Raw genomic sequence first — 18,524 nt, forward strand, 5'->3', positions numbered from 1 at the left:
CTCTTCTGGAATGGTTTTTCAATAACCAAACTATTTTCTCTGTAATTTTTTTTTTTGGTTCTTCTTGTTGTTTAAAAACCACAGGTTCCTCTTCCATTGGACTGCATTTTTAAGCTGATTCAGGAATTGTGAGCAACAGGAATGCTGAGGTTTATGGCTATAAATTGCTTGATGCAGAGTTGCCTCAGTGTCCAGCAGGGCCTTGGCTGCTGTGCCCTGCTGTGTCCCTGCCTGCTGACCACCCACCGAGACTTTGTGCTGGGCTTTTTCTCCTCCCTAAACCAGTTGTTGTGGCTCCCAGTCTGAGTGGTCAGCACTGATGCATTGTTTAATTTTGTTTAATCCTTCATGCCCTCACCTGCAGAGCCCCCTCTGCCTGGTCCTTGTGACAAGCCCAGCTCAAAGAGCCTCAGCCAAGGCAGAGCTGAGCACCACTCAAGGCTCCTGCACACTCTGGGGGTTCATTAGCACAAGACAGGATGCCTGAAGAATACAGCTTTACAGAAGGCAGCTTTCCCCCCCAAAAAAATACCTTTTTTCCTGAATGTGTTATTTTATAAAGTAATTGTTTGTTAAATTCTGCATCTTATTTCACAGTTTTCTCTATGGGAAGGAAACATTTTGCCTTAGATCACTGCAGGTCTCTTGCAGGATTCACCTCATCTATTCAATATAGACAGAATTTTTGTCATTCTTTGCAGAACCAGTACAGTATAAAGACTAAATGTTATTCCAGTTTAAAAAGACATCAACATGATCGCAGCCCAATTTAATTTGTCAGTATAATTTAATGCCATTTTGGGCCCTTCTTTAAAAATAGGCAGCTCATCCAATTTACCTGTATTGACATATCAGTTGCTATGTGATAGATGTGAATTAATTTGTTAAGGAGTACTCACCTAGCTCCCTCTTGAACTGCATGAAGCAGATCACTCACACACCTTTGTGTGCAAGAAATATAGGAGACACCAAATCCATTAACAAAATACACCCTGAAATTACTCTTGTAATGTTAACAGAAAGGAAATTGTATGAATCATGCTCATGGAAAGGATTTTGTGTTTTCTTTTTAAAGGTGCAGAACGTGTCATTACATTGAAAATGGAAATTCCTGGATCCATGCCACCTCTTATTCAGGAAATGTTGGAGAACTCTGAAGGACATGAACCATTGACACCAACCTCAAATGGAAATACTGCAGAACACAGTCCCAGTATCTCACCTAGTTCAGTGGATAACAGCAGTGTCAGTCAATCCCCTATGGTGGAATAAGACATTTTCCAGCTACTTCAGACATTCCTAATACCTTATGTACAGGGATGAAAAGCAAGAAAACATTTTTACTGCTGCTTAGTTTCTGGACTTAATATATATCTATATATGTATATATATATAGATAAACTCAACAAGGACCAAGAAATTTTCATATGTATCGATATATACTCCTTGCTGTTTAAACTCTTAAAACTAGAAAATGCAAACTTTTGAAACTCTAAATCAGCCATTTCATGCAAAAAAAAATAGTTAAGCTTCTGTTTTCTTCTCTGAACACTCAATATTGCATGGTGACAAGACAGATCTCAATCTTCAAATTCTGGTTGCATTTCTGATGACTTTGTACATACAAATGTATGGCTGTACTCTCCATACTGGATGTTTGGTGCTTTCCTTTTGTCTCTCATACCTAAAACGATCAAGACACCAACCACAGGACATGGACTACTGTACACATCCAGAGAAGGAAGTTGAAAGGACCGTCTGATTTAGTTGAAATATGAAAACTTGTCCTTGCTGCCCTCAGTTTGCATCTCCTTCCTTGTAAAAAGTATACAAAACGTCACTGCCCCAGCAGAAGAGGTATCAGTATCAGCATTAACTGCCAGATCACTTATTCAGATGTCATTTGTTCCACTGTTAATGTCACTTTAAAGTTTAAAGAAGTGGTTTCTTAGCTGGCTGGTGACCTAGCTCCACAATTACCTGCTCCATTTCGACAGCAATGCTATAGCCTCCAAGGCAGAAACACTTTTCAGTGTTACCATGTTTTTGTTTACTTGTTCACAAGCCATTAGGGAAACTTCATGGGATGATAACCAGCAGACTCACTTACAGCTTTTGAATTGCTGAGTCCAGGGTACTTCCTTAAGAATCAACTGCCAGGAATAGCTGGGCTTTCCAGCCTTCCAGGTGCTAAGGAAGTACAGCTAGGACTTCCAGAAACACAAGGAGAGAATCTGCCTTCTTGGCCTTGTTAAATCACCATGAAGCAGAGTGAAAACTGTGGTAGAATGGTTAACAGATTTAAAGTGTCAGTTTCTTAGGTTTCATTTAAAGCACTAGTGGAATTTTTTTTTTTATATATTCTAGCAAGTCTGTGATGTACTTTCACTGGCTCTGTTTGTACATTGAGATTGTTTAACAATGCTTTCTATGTTCATATACTGTTTACCTTTTTCCATGGAGTCTCCTGGCAAAGAATAAAATATATTTATTTTAAAAAGTTGTGTAGAAGTAGTCCCTCTAGCCCAAACTTTACACATACACACACACACACGATAGTTTTCCATTTTTTAATGTTTAAACTTCATTTCAAAAAGCAGGTTTGCTGTTGCAACCATGACAATTAAAATGTGCTTTAGCACAGCTGTCTAGAACATCTCTACAAGCCAGTCAGACAAATACATGACATTTCAATGAGTAAAAAAGAGCATAAAACTGTAAGTGTAAGAACAAAATGTTAAAATGCCTACACACAATAATAAAAACCATCAATTACATTATCACATAAAATAAGTCAAATGTACAAAAGTTTGCAACAGAGGGGACAAAAGGACAACACAAGATACTTGTTGGAAAACATTTTTGTGCTCTTTGGGCACTTAATTAAACATATCAAAATCATCATCTTCATCAGACTCTGCAAAATATTTCACTTCTTTTCTAGCCCGGCCTGTCCGTGGCTTTGGGGCAGTTTCAGAGGCAAAGCCTGACTGGAAGATTTCCACATCAGAATCCTGGTCAAAAGTGGCCTTCTTGGATTTCTTTAGAAAAGAAAAGACAAATCAGTTGTGATGCTTTGTACATTTTCCATTTTAATATTCAGAATTGAAGAAACACCTCTCTAGCATCCAATTGCTAATGACACCTCAGCCCCCAACACCATATTAGCAACTTAAAAGAACTTAACTTTTATGGAAAGGAATTCGTGAGGTTCTTTTTACAAAGAGAAGAGAGCAGAGATGGAACTGACCTTGCTTGGTGTGGACTTGGGTGTTTTCTTTCCAGGGTTGTATTCACCTTCATTTTCTGAACCAGATGCTTTCCTTTTCTTTGCTCCTCTTCCTTTTCCTAGGTCAGAGATTATGAGTTAACTTTGTTGCTTTTTTTTAAAAATAAACTCCAGACTTTATCAAACTGAAAAACCCCCTAGTGAAGTTACTTTAGTATGTCCACCTGTTAAGCTCAAACCCAGTTTACTACTCAAGCCTCTTCACAACAGCAGTGTAGTACACGTATTTTTTTATTTTCTCAGTTTTAAATCTTTTCCACTTGTTCCGCAGTCATCATTCACCCTGACAGTTCAAGCTGTCAGTTCAAGACAGGGACAAAATCCATGAGATCAGATAACTTCTACACTGAAGTAGAACTACAAGTCCTTGGTCACCTTCTGCATTGGTTATACAGCATTAATTCCCCATTAATATTTAGTAAATTTACTTTTAACCTCAACCATCAACACTGGCACATCCTTTACAGACTCCTCCAATTACACTGCTTGCTGTGCTGTGTTGTGAGGACTCAGAGAACTGGGATACAAAAAAATGGGCTTAAAACCCCAGAAAGTGCTACTTACTACAATTACTACCAGAATTTTACTGGCTTGGAAGGAGCTGAGTTCAAAGAAAGCAGTATCCAGTAGAATGGAAGATGGTGTGTGGGGGGGGTGCAGCTATTAAATGCATTCCCAATAGTGAAGGTCAGATAACAACATCCACACATGGCTTGCCAAGAAGTCAATACATTGTATTTGCCATAGGAAAGGCTGAGTAATCTACCAGTGATCAGTGTACTCATAACTCACCACAATTATTGTGGTTTTTAAAATAATTGTGAGCCCTGTGCTCCAGAGAGCCCAGGTGTGACTCCTACCTTTGGGTGCTGCCGTCTTCTTTGGAATGCCAAATTCTGAATCTGAATCAGAGTTCACAGTTTCCACCTTCTTGGCCTTGGGAGCTCTTTTAGGCTTAGGGGGAGCATCTAGTTTTGCTGTTGGAAGTTAAAAGACACGAAATAAATTCACAAATTGGTTGAACATACTAAATTGTACTAGATACTCCAATTATGGCATGAATGGCAGACATTAGAACAAGATGAGTGATTTCTGCACTTGGGGAAAACACACTTCAGCTTTTATGCTGGAACTGTGTGGAATAAACAGGAGGTTTCCTGTGTCCTGCTCTGAGAAGGATTGGTGCACCCAGTACTATTCCAGGTTCTTGGCTGAATACTGGTTCATCTTTTTGAGTACAAACCAGGTTACTAGTGGGTAAAGCAGCAACAGAAGTCCTCCAGGTTGGATACTTTGACCATAGAGGCTGGATACATCACAGTATCCAGCTGCTTGTGACATTTTTGCCTTCAGGGTGGTATGACTGTGGACTGCTTTCCCCGGGATTACTGCAGGAGTTTGGGAGGCAGTGCCTCTGTCTCTGTGACATTCCATTCTGTCAATCTCTGTGAAAAGGAATTTTGGAAAATGCTGAAAGGAGAGGAAGGGAAAATTCTGCATTTCCTGGAGAATTTCAGTCAGTGCCACACAACTAATCTGGCTGTCTTTAGAAGATGGTGATTGCAATGTTCCCACAGTGGGTGTCAAGGGATAGGATAATGGAGCCATCTAGGTCAGAGAAGACCCTTAAGATCATCAGGTCATGATGAATGAGTCTTGCAGAAACCTCAGATACACACCTGACCTACCCTCTGTCAACCACAGGTGCCTCAAACAGGCACAAGCACAAACTCTCCAGATACCAGGAATGTGGATGTTTGTGAGAACTCAAATTTAATTTATGGGATCACAAGGGGGATGTCTTTGGAGAACAAGAGAGTGTCTCTACAAGCATTTTGGTTATGATGCCTTGAACTGCAGAAACAGAGGTACAGCACACTGCCACAGACACTGGATTTTTCTCTGGAAACAGAGCCTGGTCTCAGTGGGTAACTCCTGTGAAGTGTGACCAAGGGACATCAAACCCCTTAGCTGTTACCTGGTGGCTAAAGGAGCAGTGTTCAGAACACTGACTTCCCTCTGTACTAAATACAGGGGGATTCTCATCTGCTGCTTTAACTTACACCCCTAATGGCTGCACAAGTGTGAAGGATCTCTTGACAGCAGCTTGATGGCAAATCAGTTCAACCAAGCTCTCCACTAGGTATCATGACAGGAAACAGAGTGTGCAGCACAATCAATGTACACAGGCTCTCAAGAAGCCCAAGTTTTTAACAGGAAGTCCAGGTATGGTATCAGTCCCACAGGTGATGCAAAGAGTAGATCTCACTTGCTAGAATCTCAGCAGCTGGACTCTTCAAAGCTGTTCCAGCTGAGCAGCTGCTTATCAAGAGTTGGCCTGCTTTTCAAATTTCCCTTAGGCTTTACTATAAAGCCCTAAAACCACAGAGAGCTCAAATAGTCATGGAAAAGTTCAGCTGCCTCTTGATCCTCTGTAGTGAACAGCAGAGGTCAAGAGATTTCATCCCAAATTGATCAGAGTCTGAAGTCACAGAAAATCAAACAGCTCTGGAACAATCATTTCAGCCACACACAATGAGCACTCCCAGTGTGAGGGTGAGTGGGTGGAATATGACATTACCAGAAAATGGGTTCTGAGGAGGCTGCTGCCAAGTCCATGAAGATGGACTTAGAATCAAAGAGTCTACAAAAAGTGTAACCAGATGACCAATGAACTAAACCTGCTGGGTTATCACTGAACTGTCCAGCTGTGATAATGAAAGTGTGGTCATGTCTGATCTGGGCAGAAAAGAAGAGAAGAGCTGAAAACTGGTGAAAGCAACTGTCATGCTGCCATGCACTGAGAAGGAGAGTGCCCCTAAGGCTACTCAGAAGGCAAAAATTTAACTCTTGCTTGAAAGAGCCAGTTTATACCTATTCTGTATGTGTACAGGTTAATCAGAAACTCAGAAACAGATCACAGCTCTATTTTAAGGTTTTGAGTTAGGCTAATGACAATTCACTTACATCCAGACCCTCAAAAAACAGAGATGGAGAAAGATTGAATTTTAAATTGCATCCATGCCTGGCTACTGCATACAAAGTTCACTCTTCCATTTGCTGGAGTACAGAAATTCAATATAAAAGACCACTCTATTAGAGATCAGCTATTTCTGTATGCAGTCTTTATTTACTGTACTACAGAACTCTACCAACAACTGGAAGTGTTTGAGAAGTAATCAGGCATTCACTGATTTGAACTGTTAACAAATTAGAGTGGACACAATGCACTAAGAAATAGATTAGAAATAGGGAGGCAAAGGGGGAAAGGGTGGAAAGATGCTGCAGTTCACTGGTGCCTAAAATAGAAAACAATATTTTTTTTCTCATTTTTAAGAGAATAAGTTAACTATTGTAACTGGCTACTTTCTTATCATTCTCCTTGAGGTACCTTTTTTTACAGAAGAATTAATATATTAAGTTCAGCTGCAAGTTGGTCAAAAGAAGTTTTAAAAAACAAAGGCCCCAATATCATAGGGAAAAAATGCAAGATGACAGCTCTAAAAGCTGACTAATAACTGAAAGAATTTATACCTCTGAAGCCTGAGGAGAGTCTCTCATCCTCTGTTCCAAGAGGAAAAAGTGATAGCCTTCTGTGCTGGTTTTGGCTGGGACAGAGTTTGTTTTCTTCATTGTAGGTGGTAGGGGACTGTGTTTTGTATTTGGGCTGGAGATGATGTTGACAATGCAGGGATATTTTGCTGCTGCTGACACTGACTCAAGGCCTTTTCTGCTTCTCACACCATCAAACCAGAAAGGGGCTGGGGGTGCACAAGGAGTTGTGAGGGGACAGTCCAGACAGCTGCCTCCAACTGACCCAAGGGATATTCCACACCAACTGCTGGCATGCTCCACTTTACCTATCCCCTGAAGCTAAAAACCTCCCATTAGTTAAACTATTTGAAGGCTGAACACCACCTCCTGATGTGGAATGTAAGAAGTTCTGACATTACAAAGTAGCCAGTGGAAAGAAACAATACTATTAAGGAACTGGAGAAAGTTCATACCCTGTTGCTGAATGTCAACGAGCTCAAATACCCTACTGCTGAATTTCACAGAGCTCAAAATAAATGGAAGCAGTTCCTACTTTGAAGACTGAAGAGACAATGAAAAGGTGGAGATGATGACTTCCAAACAAAAGGATTGGCTTCCAGGCCAATTCTATACGTACCCTTTTTAGCAGCTACTGTTTTACTTGGAATTTTCTCTGTTTGTTTTGGGGCAAAAGATGATGAGAAAACAGGAGCAGAATCCTCATCATCACTGTCCAATTTTGTTGTATCTACAACCACAGAGTAAGTTTAGAATAAGATCCATTCATGGCATATATTAATTACATCAATATTAACTACAGTAAAAATCTCAAAAAGTGTTTGTGATGCTACAGCGATGGATGTGCTGTGACTTCCTTACCTATGATACAAGCTTTGTTCCTCTAAAGATCAGAAGTTCTTTCACTTTTCCCCTTTATAAAGAGGGAGGATGTGGACATCCTTCTCCTGTAACTACTCTGTGAAGTTTGTATGTACCACTCCCCAAAATATCCCATTAATAGTTGCTATAAAAATTGAACAGAACTGTGAAAACGATCTCACCATCATCTGTCTTCTGAGAGTAAGATGGAAAAGAGAAGATGTTCCCAAAATCTTGATTTTTCTTGGCTTGAGATGTTTTTCTACTTACAAGCAAAAAAAAGGGAATTGTATGAGTTACATCAAGCACATAGTGAAGTACGTGGACATCATAAATATCCACGCAAAATTTAAATCCTGTTTTAACATTTCCAGCATTTTTGCATCTGCTTGCAGCAAACCCCTAAAATTGACATCCAGTCAAGAACTCCAGACATTTAAAATTAACAGAATTACATTTTTTTCATAAGTTCTCTATACCAGACTGGCACAAGACAGAAAACAGAGAACCTTTAAAAACATAGTTTAACAGATGATATTAGAGACAGTGTATCATAACTATTTTATATGTTATTATATTATTCTTTTAAATCATGAGTCACCCCTGCATAGGTCAGTTGCAAGGCTGAGATAACATACACTTGAATTCCTCCCCATTTTATTTTTCACGGTGCGTGTAAAGCAATAACAGCTGATGCTTCTCAGTTTTGTTCAGAAACTTTTGCATTGAAAAAAATTATTAATAAAAAAATCCTACTGAGTTACAGTACTTACTCTGGAGATGGCTTTGATTTGGCTGGGGAGAAGTCATACTCATCTTTTTCTAAGCTGTCTGAGGGAACAAACTCATCCTCTCTGTCATTTGTAACTGGAGAGGCTTTTACTTTGAGCTCATCCAAATCATTGTTATTGTTGGCATCATCATCATCATCGGCATCATCTTCTTCTTCTGAGAAGTCAAAAGTGTACTTGGGCCTCTCAGCTGAGAAAATCACACATGTTCACAATTCAGGAGAATTGTTTATGTTATATAATACACATACATATACAAATCAAAGTGGAAGTCAGTGAACAATCCCTGCCTCAGAGTACATAAGATGAAAGAATGGTGGATAATAAATTTGTTTCAGCCTGGAAGAATAAAGGGCTGAAAAGAATAAAAAATAATTTAGATGTTGGCAAACATTCAACACCTCTTGTGGCTTGCCCAGCCACCTTCAGCTAAAGGCATTATGGAGACATTGTGCATCAGTACTTTTAAGGAATGAGAATCCTTCCCTTAAAATTGAAGCTTTCTTGAATCCATGATTTGAATATTCTTCCTAATTTTCCAGAAACTCTGTGGGGGTTTTTTAAACCATCACATACTTACATACTTTCCAAACTTTCAGTCTTGGTTTTCATGGAGTGTTCAGAATTTTTTTGACAATTTTTTACTTGCTTTGTAGGCCTTATTTGGCAGTATACTTGTATCAAAGTAATGTTTTTGTTTGTAAGAGTATTGTCTTGTCTGTTTCTTCTATAATTCACTAGTTTAGTGATTAATTTCTATTCTACTGTTTAGAATAGGGGACAAGATTTCTGATCCAAATTACAAAATCTTTCATAAGAAATTCCTGATCTTGACTTAAGAGTATTCTTCACACAGTGAAGAAAATGTAATGCAAGTTACCTGTAGGCAATAAAGTCCTAAAGGAAGTCCTATGGTCAAAGGAAAATGTGGGTTTGTAGTTGAAACTTTCAGTCACAATACACAATTCACAAAGTCTTGGGTACCTGCAGCTCTCCTAAGCAGAGAGTCTCTTGGAATAATCACAGGCTCATTTTCTTCTAAATCACTTTCAGACTTGGATTCATCATCTGACCACGGGTTTCTTTTCTTCACTTTTTTTGCACTGGGTTTTGTAGATGATGGTGCCCTTCTTACCCTGGCACCTGCCAAAAGTAAAAGCATTTACTACAGTCAGGTTAAAAAATATTTTCATCTTTTCTAATTGTTTACAAATTTAGTATAAAGTTTCATCTTAAAAAGTTCTCCTTTAAACACTGTAAATTTTCTTCTCCTCCAAATGTTATAAATTTTCTTCTCCTCACTGAAGGAAGATTTAACATGAAATTATTTCACACAGAACCTGACCGCCTGCTGCCAAAGAAATTTGTTTTATGACTAAAAAACATAACATCTCTAATTTTAAGTTTTGCCATCAAACTTGTGTTTCTTTAAAGGTTGCTAGAGTTTTCCAGGCAAAGAATGTGCAGTTTTCCATTATTCAGGGAACACAATCAGAAACAATTATTGGATAAATACAACAAACATGGGAAGTAGAGGATATCCTATTGTGGAGAGGGGGTAAAAATGTGGTCAGCCAATTGCAGGGCAAGCTCAGGTCAAGCTGGGCTAATTGGCCCTGGCTCAACAGTGGCTGTGGGAGATTTGAGCTGCAAGCAGACAAGTCAGTCACAACTGCACTCAGTGAATCTACTCAGGTTGGATAAGCCCCTGAATAATGAAACCCAGATCTTATCTCAGAATAATAATTTGTGCAACCACAGTTTTTTGCCTTTTTTCTGAAAAAATAAACCCCCTCATACTTAAACCTTCTCTTCTGTCTCCAGCTTTCTTTTTTTGTTGCTGCTTCCCTGTTACTGTGTATTCCTCAAACAGCAATAATAAATTCCCACTAGCAGAGGAAATGGGGAAGTGAATGTTGGTCGCCTGCCAAGCCACAGCACCCACAACTTTCTGAAAGTTGGAATGATTTAATATGTCAATAGAAAAATACATTTATTTAATCACGTTCTACAATCTATACTCAGACTGAGGGGCTGAAGGTAACTGCCCTGTCCTTCAATATCAAAGAGCACACAAACTAGACATTTCAGTTTGCAAGGAATAAGACACATTATGTAAAAATAATCTGTTTTTCTATACACAAGTTTGAAGATTTAGATTCCCCCCCACCCGCCCCCACAATTGAAATGTAGAAAATGTTAAGATCCACCACCCCAGGAAAGTAGCTTGCACGAAGAAATTTCATAGTACTTTCAAATATTTCATTTTAGGGAAGAAAACCAGATGAAATAGTGATTATTGTGCTGTATTTCCCTTCTCACACTGTGTTAAAAATACATTTCATGCCCAGTAAATACACAACTAAGGTGAAATATGGCTGTGCAAGGGTCTTACCAGGCTCCTTCTTCTCTCTCTTGGGTTTAGGGGTTTTAGCTGCTGCAGCTGATGCATTCAGTGAGTCATCCCCACCACCCTCAGCTGGCACACCACCAAACTCTTCATCAAATTCCATTTTTATTGCTAGAGAATCAGTTTCACCCTAAAATTGCAAAATAAAATCATTTACACCTTTATATTTCAAGATTGAACTGGAACAGTTTTGCAGATGATAATAAATGAATGTAGACTAGTATATCAACATTTGTTGAATAGTCTTGGAAAGAAGTTATCTCAATAAAAACACCTGAACAATAAGCAGTCTCATGAGATTTGCAAATGTAAAAGAAATCCATTTCAAATTTCTTATGCATTAGGTGAGCAAAACAGTGCAAATACAGCACCAGTGATAATCTGGCGATTTGGATTTATGCTACTGGAGTAGAAAAATACACCAGCTAAATAATCAATAATTTAACTGCAGCAGTCATTTTGGTTTACCTTTTTCTTTTTCAGCAATTTCCTGCTGGCATCAGCTTTCATGGCAGATGTAATCTGTGGAACTATTCTTCTGCCAAATGGTGATGGCATGGTCTCTTCCAGCTGCAGTTTCTTCATCTTGGGTTTCCCAACTTTGCCTTTTATTGGTTTGCCAACCATGCCAGCCAGAACATCTTCTCTTTCCTGTGCTTCTACTTTCTAACAAACAAGAGGAGGCAGGAGGGGGGAAAACACATTATTTTTTAAAGAGGACAAAGTGGAACATGATGATTATTTAAGATTCAGCTCCTTTATACATGCAGCATAAGGCTCCCCTTAAATACCACTTGAATTGGAACATAATTTTCAGTTCTGGAACAGTGTCCACTTAATCTTGGTAAATTCATGACCCTGTAGAGCTAAAAACTAGACTTTTATTCAAGAATAAATACAAACTTTTGGACACTGTTACACTGAAAAATCTTTCTTCTTTCCAGTTTTTATTTCGCAAGTATGTGTCTGGTACTGCTCTAAGTTTCTATTATTTCAGCATTTAATTTAAACATTTGAAGTGTGTCACTTCAAAAGATTGTACCAGCCCTTTTCAGAAAACATGGAAAACTGAGGTTCAGCAGGTTATTCACCAAAGGGACTTTACCTTTTTTTCCAGAATTACTGCTAAGGGAAACTAAGGACCCCTCATAATAGTATTTATAGTCTACACACTTCATTCCTGAATGTACAGTTATGAATTTGGTAATACTGCCTCACAAAAAATTAGATCATGTAGAACTACTGTAATTATTACCATTACCAGTTACTACTCACAGGTTTTTGTGTCATCTATAAACTAACTTTCTCCTGGTTATTTTTCTTTTAATATCACTGACTTGGACAAAACATCAAATTGGATAGATGCAAGAAACAATCCCTGAGAAACACTACTAAGAACACAGATATGCAATACTGATTTCCCAGTTACCATTATATTCTGAAATGAATCTACTTTTGATTCAAAATGTGGTATTTTAAAATTATTTTTCTTAAATTTTAATTAATTTTTATTAGTTAGTGTTTTTAATTAAATTAATATGAATTTCATGGTTTAGAAATATATATAAAGTAAAACATACTTCAAGCTCTTCAACAAAGGCTGCTAGATCTTCTTTCCAGAGGTCTGAAGGAGATTTCCTTTTCAGATCATTTAGTTCTCTCTCCTAAAACATGAAAGTAGTATAGAGAATGTAATCACAACTAAAGCAAATGCCACTGAAGACTAAACATCCCAACAGGCACATCAGCATTTACTGTGCTGTTTCAGAACAAGCCTTCCAGGTGTACCAACCTTGGAATCTCTCTGCTTGATCAACTCTTCCACCTTCTCTTTTGTGAGTGACCACAGGGACATGTTCAAAATGTAGTTGAAGTCAGGGCCAGAGGCTGGACCAGAAGCAGAGGAGGCATCATCATTTGCATTCTGAGAGTCCTCCTCTTCTGCTGCCTGAGGTGAAACATTCCCAATCACAAGTATTAGTGATCTTAGCTGCATGCATGAACTGTGACCAAAGCACCATCACAGAGTAGCAAGGTGTGCCCTCACAGATTCAATAACCTGAACATATTCTGGACCTTTCCAAAAGGCCATGTTCCTGTGACCTTCTAGAGCTGATTATTTAATCCTTTGATTTAAGAAAACAAATTGAACCTGTGCTAGAGCCTTATATGCTGCTGGCTGCAGATACTGGTGCTGTCCCACCCATCTCAGGGCTGAGACATTTGCCCTTTGGGTATTCATAGATACCTGTTCCTTTAGAAAATGAGCACAGTCCTTTGAATAACAGCTGGTATCAAATGTGCAAACTGGGGTTTGAGAGTAGATCAAAATTTCTCTAAATAACAGTTTTGTTACAAAATAGAAATCATTTCATAGAGTTAAAATACAGTATTAAAAATACAAAAGAAATGTGAAATGAAAACAAATAGCTAAAACAGTGGCAAAGTACAGAAAAGGCATGGGTGACAGAAATTCAAGATTGCTTTTCAAAGCAGTTCCAACTGCCCATAGTAATGGAGATGTAACTTTGAAATTAAACTTGTCCTATCTCTCTTTTGGAACAATAAAAACTGGTTGGTTTTAAAAAAAAGCGGAAACAAATATAGATCAAGGTCAAGGTCAAATTTACTACAATAAATTTAAAAGTCGTAAGTTTATAACATCCATGTTTCTTTACAGAAAAACAATTAATAAGTTATGTAGAAATAATTACATTTAGTAATTAGTTGTATATGTGGGGTAACTAATGCAGCACTTTCTGTATCAGCCAATCAGAAATCAAGCTGCCAGTTTTGATTTGGGTACATTAAGAAATTCAGTCCTCTGCAATCTCATTTTTAGATCTGTACTATCTAGTTTTCTTCTAAGCATTATCTATATACAATACGAGTACTACGTGACTTTATTTTTGTGTAAGTTCAGTGGTTTTTTTAAATGGAAGCCAATAAGGAGTAATGAATAATTTTTTTTAAGTGCTATGTGTGTGTTATAAATTAAGCTAGACTACTAGAAAACAAGCAATATCATTCATAACAGTAACAACATCAACAATATCTAGATTATTACCTTTTCCTGTGCTTCTTTCCAGGCTTTTACTGGATCAGATTCATAACCTCTCTGGACCAGCATCTGAATCAAATCTCTCTTTGATCTGTTCTCTACAAGATACACACAAACACAGAGGAGGGGAGGAAAAAAAAAAAAAAGAAGGAAAGTCAGTGTCATGAAAATCTTGCATATAAGTATTTTTTACTATACTTAAATACTTTCCAGATCTGCCCCCACTGTTAACAATTCTAATTTCTGTTTACTCACCAATGGTAATTTTTCCTTGTATCTTCTCCAGGATGAAGCGAGCTTGGTTGTTCAGCTTGGTGGACTCTGCACCCAGCATGCCCACCAGCCACTCCTTGCGCAGGCTGTAATAATGTAACCGCAGATCAAAGAACTCCTTCAGGATGTCCTGCACAGTTTCGTACTTCTTTAAGCACCCCATGTGATCAAACAGCACCTAGAAAATACAGGATAGACTTGAGAGAGGCTGTGGGACTCAAACTTTGTAAGTTTGCCCTTGGGTAAGTGTTCGGTTCTACTGCACGTATAAAAGCACTGTACAAAAAGTGGAACTTCAAGGAGTGTGAACTCAAACCTCACTTTGGAGCTAGCACAGAGCTGGATGGTCTTTATTTTTAGTCACAAAGAGATTTAGGATGAGATTTATGGCAGTACAATCAAAAAAAAGACAGCTATATAGAGTAATGTGCCTGAATTCACTTGAATGACTAATTTTATCTACATATTAAATCACAAGTTCAGCGGCAACTGATGATTCACAACTATTTAATGTAACAGTTGCAAAGCTTAATAATCCTTAATAATCTTTCAATTCAGCTGTGAAATCTGTCACTTTTCAGCTGTGAAAACTACCATCCTTCAAGTTCAAGCACAAAGTAAGAAATCATTTTTACTTGATAGGATTGATTAATCCTGTCTGGCTTCTGACATCTCCAGTTTAGACATTTATAGGTGAACCAGTCACCCTTGGTGCCCTCCATAGTCAACTGGAAGAAATAAACCCCTCTAGGGGATGATTTATCTATCCAAAATAGCTATCTGGGTGCTGGGGGACAACGGCCAAGCTCACTTGGCCACTCATAGCTCACTCATAACTTTTTAAGGTTCTTACACTAGGGCAGATTAATTCCCACACAGGTACAGAAAGTAGCCCTTACAATTTATTATTTATTTTGGCAGGCAGAAAATGCAGGAATTCAGCTGCAAAACATTTTGTAATCTGTGAAATGTAAAAATGACAACAGATTCTCACAGTTGTTCCTACAGTTGTTTAAATGTGAGAAATACAATCACCCTGATTTGGTAGAGTGGCTTTTCAAGTACAATCTAGAAAATTAATTGAGCAAGGCATGTTTCCTTTTCCAAATCTATGGTCATTAATTTATTTTTAACCTATTTTCACATAGCTTTTGAGCTACACAACAATAGCAACAATAATGATATTGTGTTTTGTGATAATATCTGAAAGTAGTGTCTGCCATAAAAAAAACAGAACTGTTTTTTCAGTATCTGTTAAGACAGGATGTTTGGAAATCTTTGCAGAAATTAACTTACATTTAAATCCCTCTCAGAATAGACAGACATGTATTTATTCATATTCTTAGTAATTTACAGCACTATTATGTCTTCAAGCAGCTTAAGAACAGTGTTTGCTATACCTTACCACCTAAAATTGGATTTATGCTGGTGGGAACATTGGATCATTTAATTCATATTAGAGGAGTAACAGTCCTGCAGAAAGTGCAATTTTAAAAATGTAATTTGTCTCAATTTAAAACTCAAATCTAATTATAATATGGCAGAAAGTTATTTGTATGATCTACTTTATATTAACCACTTTTGGTTCACTGCACAGGAGATTTTCAATTACAGAAGGCAACTACACCAGGCCTGTCTTATTTGAAAGACTCATCATAAAATGGATTCACTTATTCATATTGACTTAGTATTGGTCATCACTACAGTTTTCTACTATTGAAACAATTTCAAATACACAATGCACTGTTCAATACCAAGAACCAAAGTATACTACAAAAACATTTGATTTTACAACAAGCAACAGTAGGGATTCTAATAGCCAAACATGAAAAAGTTACCATAGAATTACAAGTAAGACTTGTTTGAAGCTTAAAGACTTTGTGCAATCCAGCAGCTTCTGCCTGTGCAAGCTTTTCTTCTGTCATTTTCACAACAAATTTCACAGTTGTATCAGTGTGGTATTCCTTATAGTCAGAAATTAATGCTGGAGTTTTTTCGGTCCCGTTCAACATAGGTTCTAGAACCTGTTCTTTGTACACCTGTTGAAAATAGGGCAGCAAAAAACAACCACTTGAAATGCCTTAAAACTGCAAACCAAATGAACAACATCAACTTCCAAAGCTCTGTGCATTACATCTGGTACCAGTTACAACTTACAGAACCAGTATAACCTGTGAAATGCAGGCCAAGAGTAGCACAAACATAAGAGGCAGAAACCAGGACAGAAAGGCCTCCTGTAAAGTGGATTATGCAGGAGAAGCATGGACAGCTGATGGCACAAACAGAGAACCATCTTCTACAAAAGCACAGAGGAGAATGAAACCATGTTCCCTTCTGTGTATGTATAATCAGAAATTGTGTTAGAAGTTCACACAGATGTAGGATTAAATAATTTAATGAGGAATTCTTCACTCTTTTTTGTTTATATTAAAATGTATTTCACTATTACTTACCTGGGTCCATGTCCTTACAGGAAGCTCTGTAATCTCTACTGTGTTCCTGTCGACAACAAATATTTCACCACTCACTACATACTGATTTTGACCAAGTTCCTGAATGGTTCCTTTGAAGTTTTTGTAGTTTGGAAGCTGAAATTGGAAAAACCAAAGTAATAATCTTTATAATAAAATGTCAAAAAATATTTATTTTCCATACTCCATACACTTATCATTATATTGCCCTAACCCATCAACAAACCCTTCAGAATGTGAAAATCTGAGGTCATAGGAAAAATACTACAGAAAAACCAGAATACACACATGCAAGTGACAGGACCAGTTATCCTACTGTCCACAGATTAGAAAAATTGTTAAGAAGATGCAGCTGAACCCAGTGAGGTGGTGGGGTTTTGTTTTGATTCTTTAGTTTGGTTTTTTTTTCTTCCTCTTTTTTAAAGAATACTCTAAGCACAATTAAGGCATGACAGAAAGCAGATTAACACCCCACAATAAGTTTACAGAAGTGGTGCTACCTCCCCTAACCATTTTTTCATTTTTGTTCTGTTTGGCAAAGATAGTGGAGCCCATCCAGGTCAAATTGTAGCTAACAGGCTGAGGAATTTTTTTTAACAGGATTGATTTCCTTATCCAGCTTGACACAAACACATACCAGCATACAGAAAGGAGCTAGATGGAGGCAGAACTGCCTCTTTCAAGCACAGTGAGCTTCAATTGACTGTGAGACTACACAGAAGGCCTAGGAGTCCTAAAGGAAGGGCAATAGATTGCATTAATTAAAAAAAAAAATCTCATTATTCCCAAGAATTTGAAAAAGGAAAGCCACTATGTCTTGAAAATTGATATTGCACACTCAGTGAACTGTGATCTAAATAGGGAAGAAAAGATGTTTCTGCTTCTATGGCTTAGTAATCACAGCCAAGCAGCAATATTCATCAGTTGTAAAATTAAGGTTACATCTACTGCATTTCATCTCCTGGTCACAGATATTATGGGTTCACACAGGTATTCTTTCTGCCCAATTTTTTTCACACCACTTCTGGGACTTCTAAAATTTTGAATAAACAGAAGCTAAATGCACTTCAGAAGTCGCTGATTTCCTTGAACAGCAGCAATATCTTTTCCTCTGCCTACAGATATATAAAACAGAGAACAATTCAGAAGAGAGAAAGGAAATGTTAACTTTAGCTGAAGATACTTGAGCAGTACCTTCAAAAAGAAGGAGTGATACAACTTTTTACTCTACTGCCATGTCACAACTTGTAACAGTCAAGGCTTGTAACAGTCAGCAGACTGAACAAAAAGTCCCTAAAATAATTGCTAAAAATACAAATAGCAATATTTTTGTTTCAAAGTTAACTTGCCCAGCCTCATCCCAACAGTCAAGTAGAGCTTCTATATAAAATTACTGGGACAAACCAACTCAGATGCTCCAATAATTAAGAAGTTCTAGAGAGACAGGAATTGATTCTGTAAGTAAACACATATAAAATACTAGTATATACTGTTATTTTTACCATTGGGTGGGGATCTAGGCCATCCAGCATTCGTCTGACATTGTTTACAATCTCTCTGGTATCATAGTTTGGAAGTTTGCATGCCCAGCCAGTGCCAATTCCTTCAGCTCCGTTTACTAAGACCATGGGAATGATGGGAATATACCATTCAGGCTCTACACGCTGGTTGTCATCATACAGGAATTTAAGCAAGTTGTCATCCACTGATGGAAAAAGAAGCCTTGCTAAAGGGCTTTAAAAAGAAAAAAAAGAAAACCATTTAACCTCAAGTCCAGTATGTAAAGAACATTTTGCTTTAACAGCCCAGATATGAT

The 18,524-nt window shown here is 37.8% G+C and overlaps 2 protein-coding genes across 12 annotated transcripts in view; one reads left to right on the forward strand and one right to left on the reverse strand.

The window, feature by feature from the left end:
• The window catches only part of RARB (retinoic acid receptor beta), a 320,463-nt gene extending 317,963 nt beyond the window's left edge, over nucleotides 1-2,500 (forward strand). For all 8 annotated transcript variants that reach the window (XM_071429372.1, XM_071429370.1, XM_071429374.1 and 5 more), the window contains one exon: nucleotides 1,076-2,500. In XM_071429372.1, the coding sequence (XP_071285473.1) occupies nucleotides 1,076-1,272 (197 nt within the window). In that variant the 3' untranslated portion in view covers nucleotides 1,273-2,500. The remainder of the gene's footprint in view (nucleotides 1-1,075) is intronic.
• Nucleotides 2,501-2,556: 56 nt separating this feature from the next.
• Nucleotides 2,557-18,524, reverse strand: part of TOP2B (DNA topoisomerase II beta) — a 61,851-nt gene continuing 45,883 nt past the window's right edge. The window contains exons 21-36 of one of the 4 annotated variants that reach the window (XM_071429367.1): nucleotides 18,211-18,442; nucleotides 16,691-16,825; nucleotides 16,076-16,276; nucleotides 14,220-14,415; nucleotides 13,971-14,062; nucleotides 12,696-12,851; nucleotides 12,484-12,567; nucleotides 11,372-11,569; nucleotides 10,889-11,033; nucleotides 9,478-9,636; nucleotides 8,476-8,683; nucleotides 7,885-7,964; nucleotides 7,461-7,571; nucleotides 4,150-4,266; nucleotides 3,251-3,348; nucleotides 2,557-3,041 (exon numbers count right to left, since the gene is read on the reverse strand). In XM_071429367.1, coding sequence (XP_071285468.1) covers nucleotides 2,880-3,041; nucleotides 3,251-3,348; nucleotides 4,150-4,266; nucleotides 7,461-7,571; nucleotides 7,885-7,964; nucleotides 8,476-8,683; nucleotides 9,478-9,636; nucleotides 10,889-11,033; nucleotides 11,372-11,569; nucleotides 12,484-12,567; nucleotides 12,696-12,851; nucleotides 13,971-14,062; nucleotides 14,220-14,415; nucleotides 16,076-16,276; nucleotides 16,691-16,825; nucleotides 18,211-18,442 — 2,374 coding nt within the window. In that variant the 3' untranslated portion in view covers nucleotides 2,557-2,879. Of the gene's footprint in view, nucleotides 3,042-3,250; nucleotides 3,349-4,149; nucleotides 4,267-7,460; nucleotides 7,572-7,884; nucleotides 7,968-8,475; nucleotides 8,684-9,477; nucleotides 9,637-10,888; nucleotides 11,034-11,371; nucleotides 11,570-12,483; nucleotides 12,568-12,695; nucleotides 12,852-13,970; nucleotides 14,063-14,219; nucleotides 14,416-16,075; nucleotides 16,277-16,690; nucleotides 16,826-18,210; nucleotides 18,443-18,524 lie in introns of all 4 variants that reach the window. The other 3 variants (XM_071429366.1, XM_071429368.1, XM_071429369.1) reach the window with 3 other exon arrangements.

This window comes from Agelaius tricolor, unplaced genomic scaffold, assembly GCF_023055355.1.
Source record: "Agelaius tricolor isolate 1412-34295 unplaced genomic scaffold, bAgeTri1.0.p SCAF_6, whole genome shotgun sequence".
Classification (NCBI taxonomy): Eukaryota; Metazoa; Chordata; class Aves; order Passeriformes; family Icteridae; genus Agelaius; species Agelaius tricolor.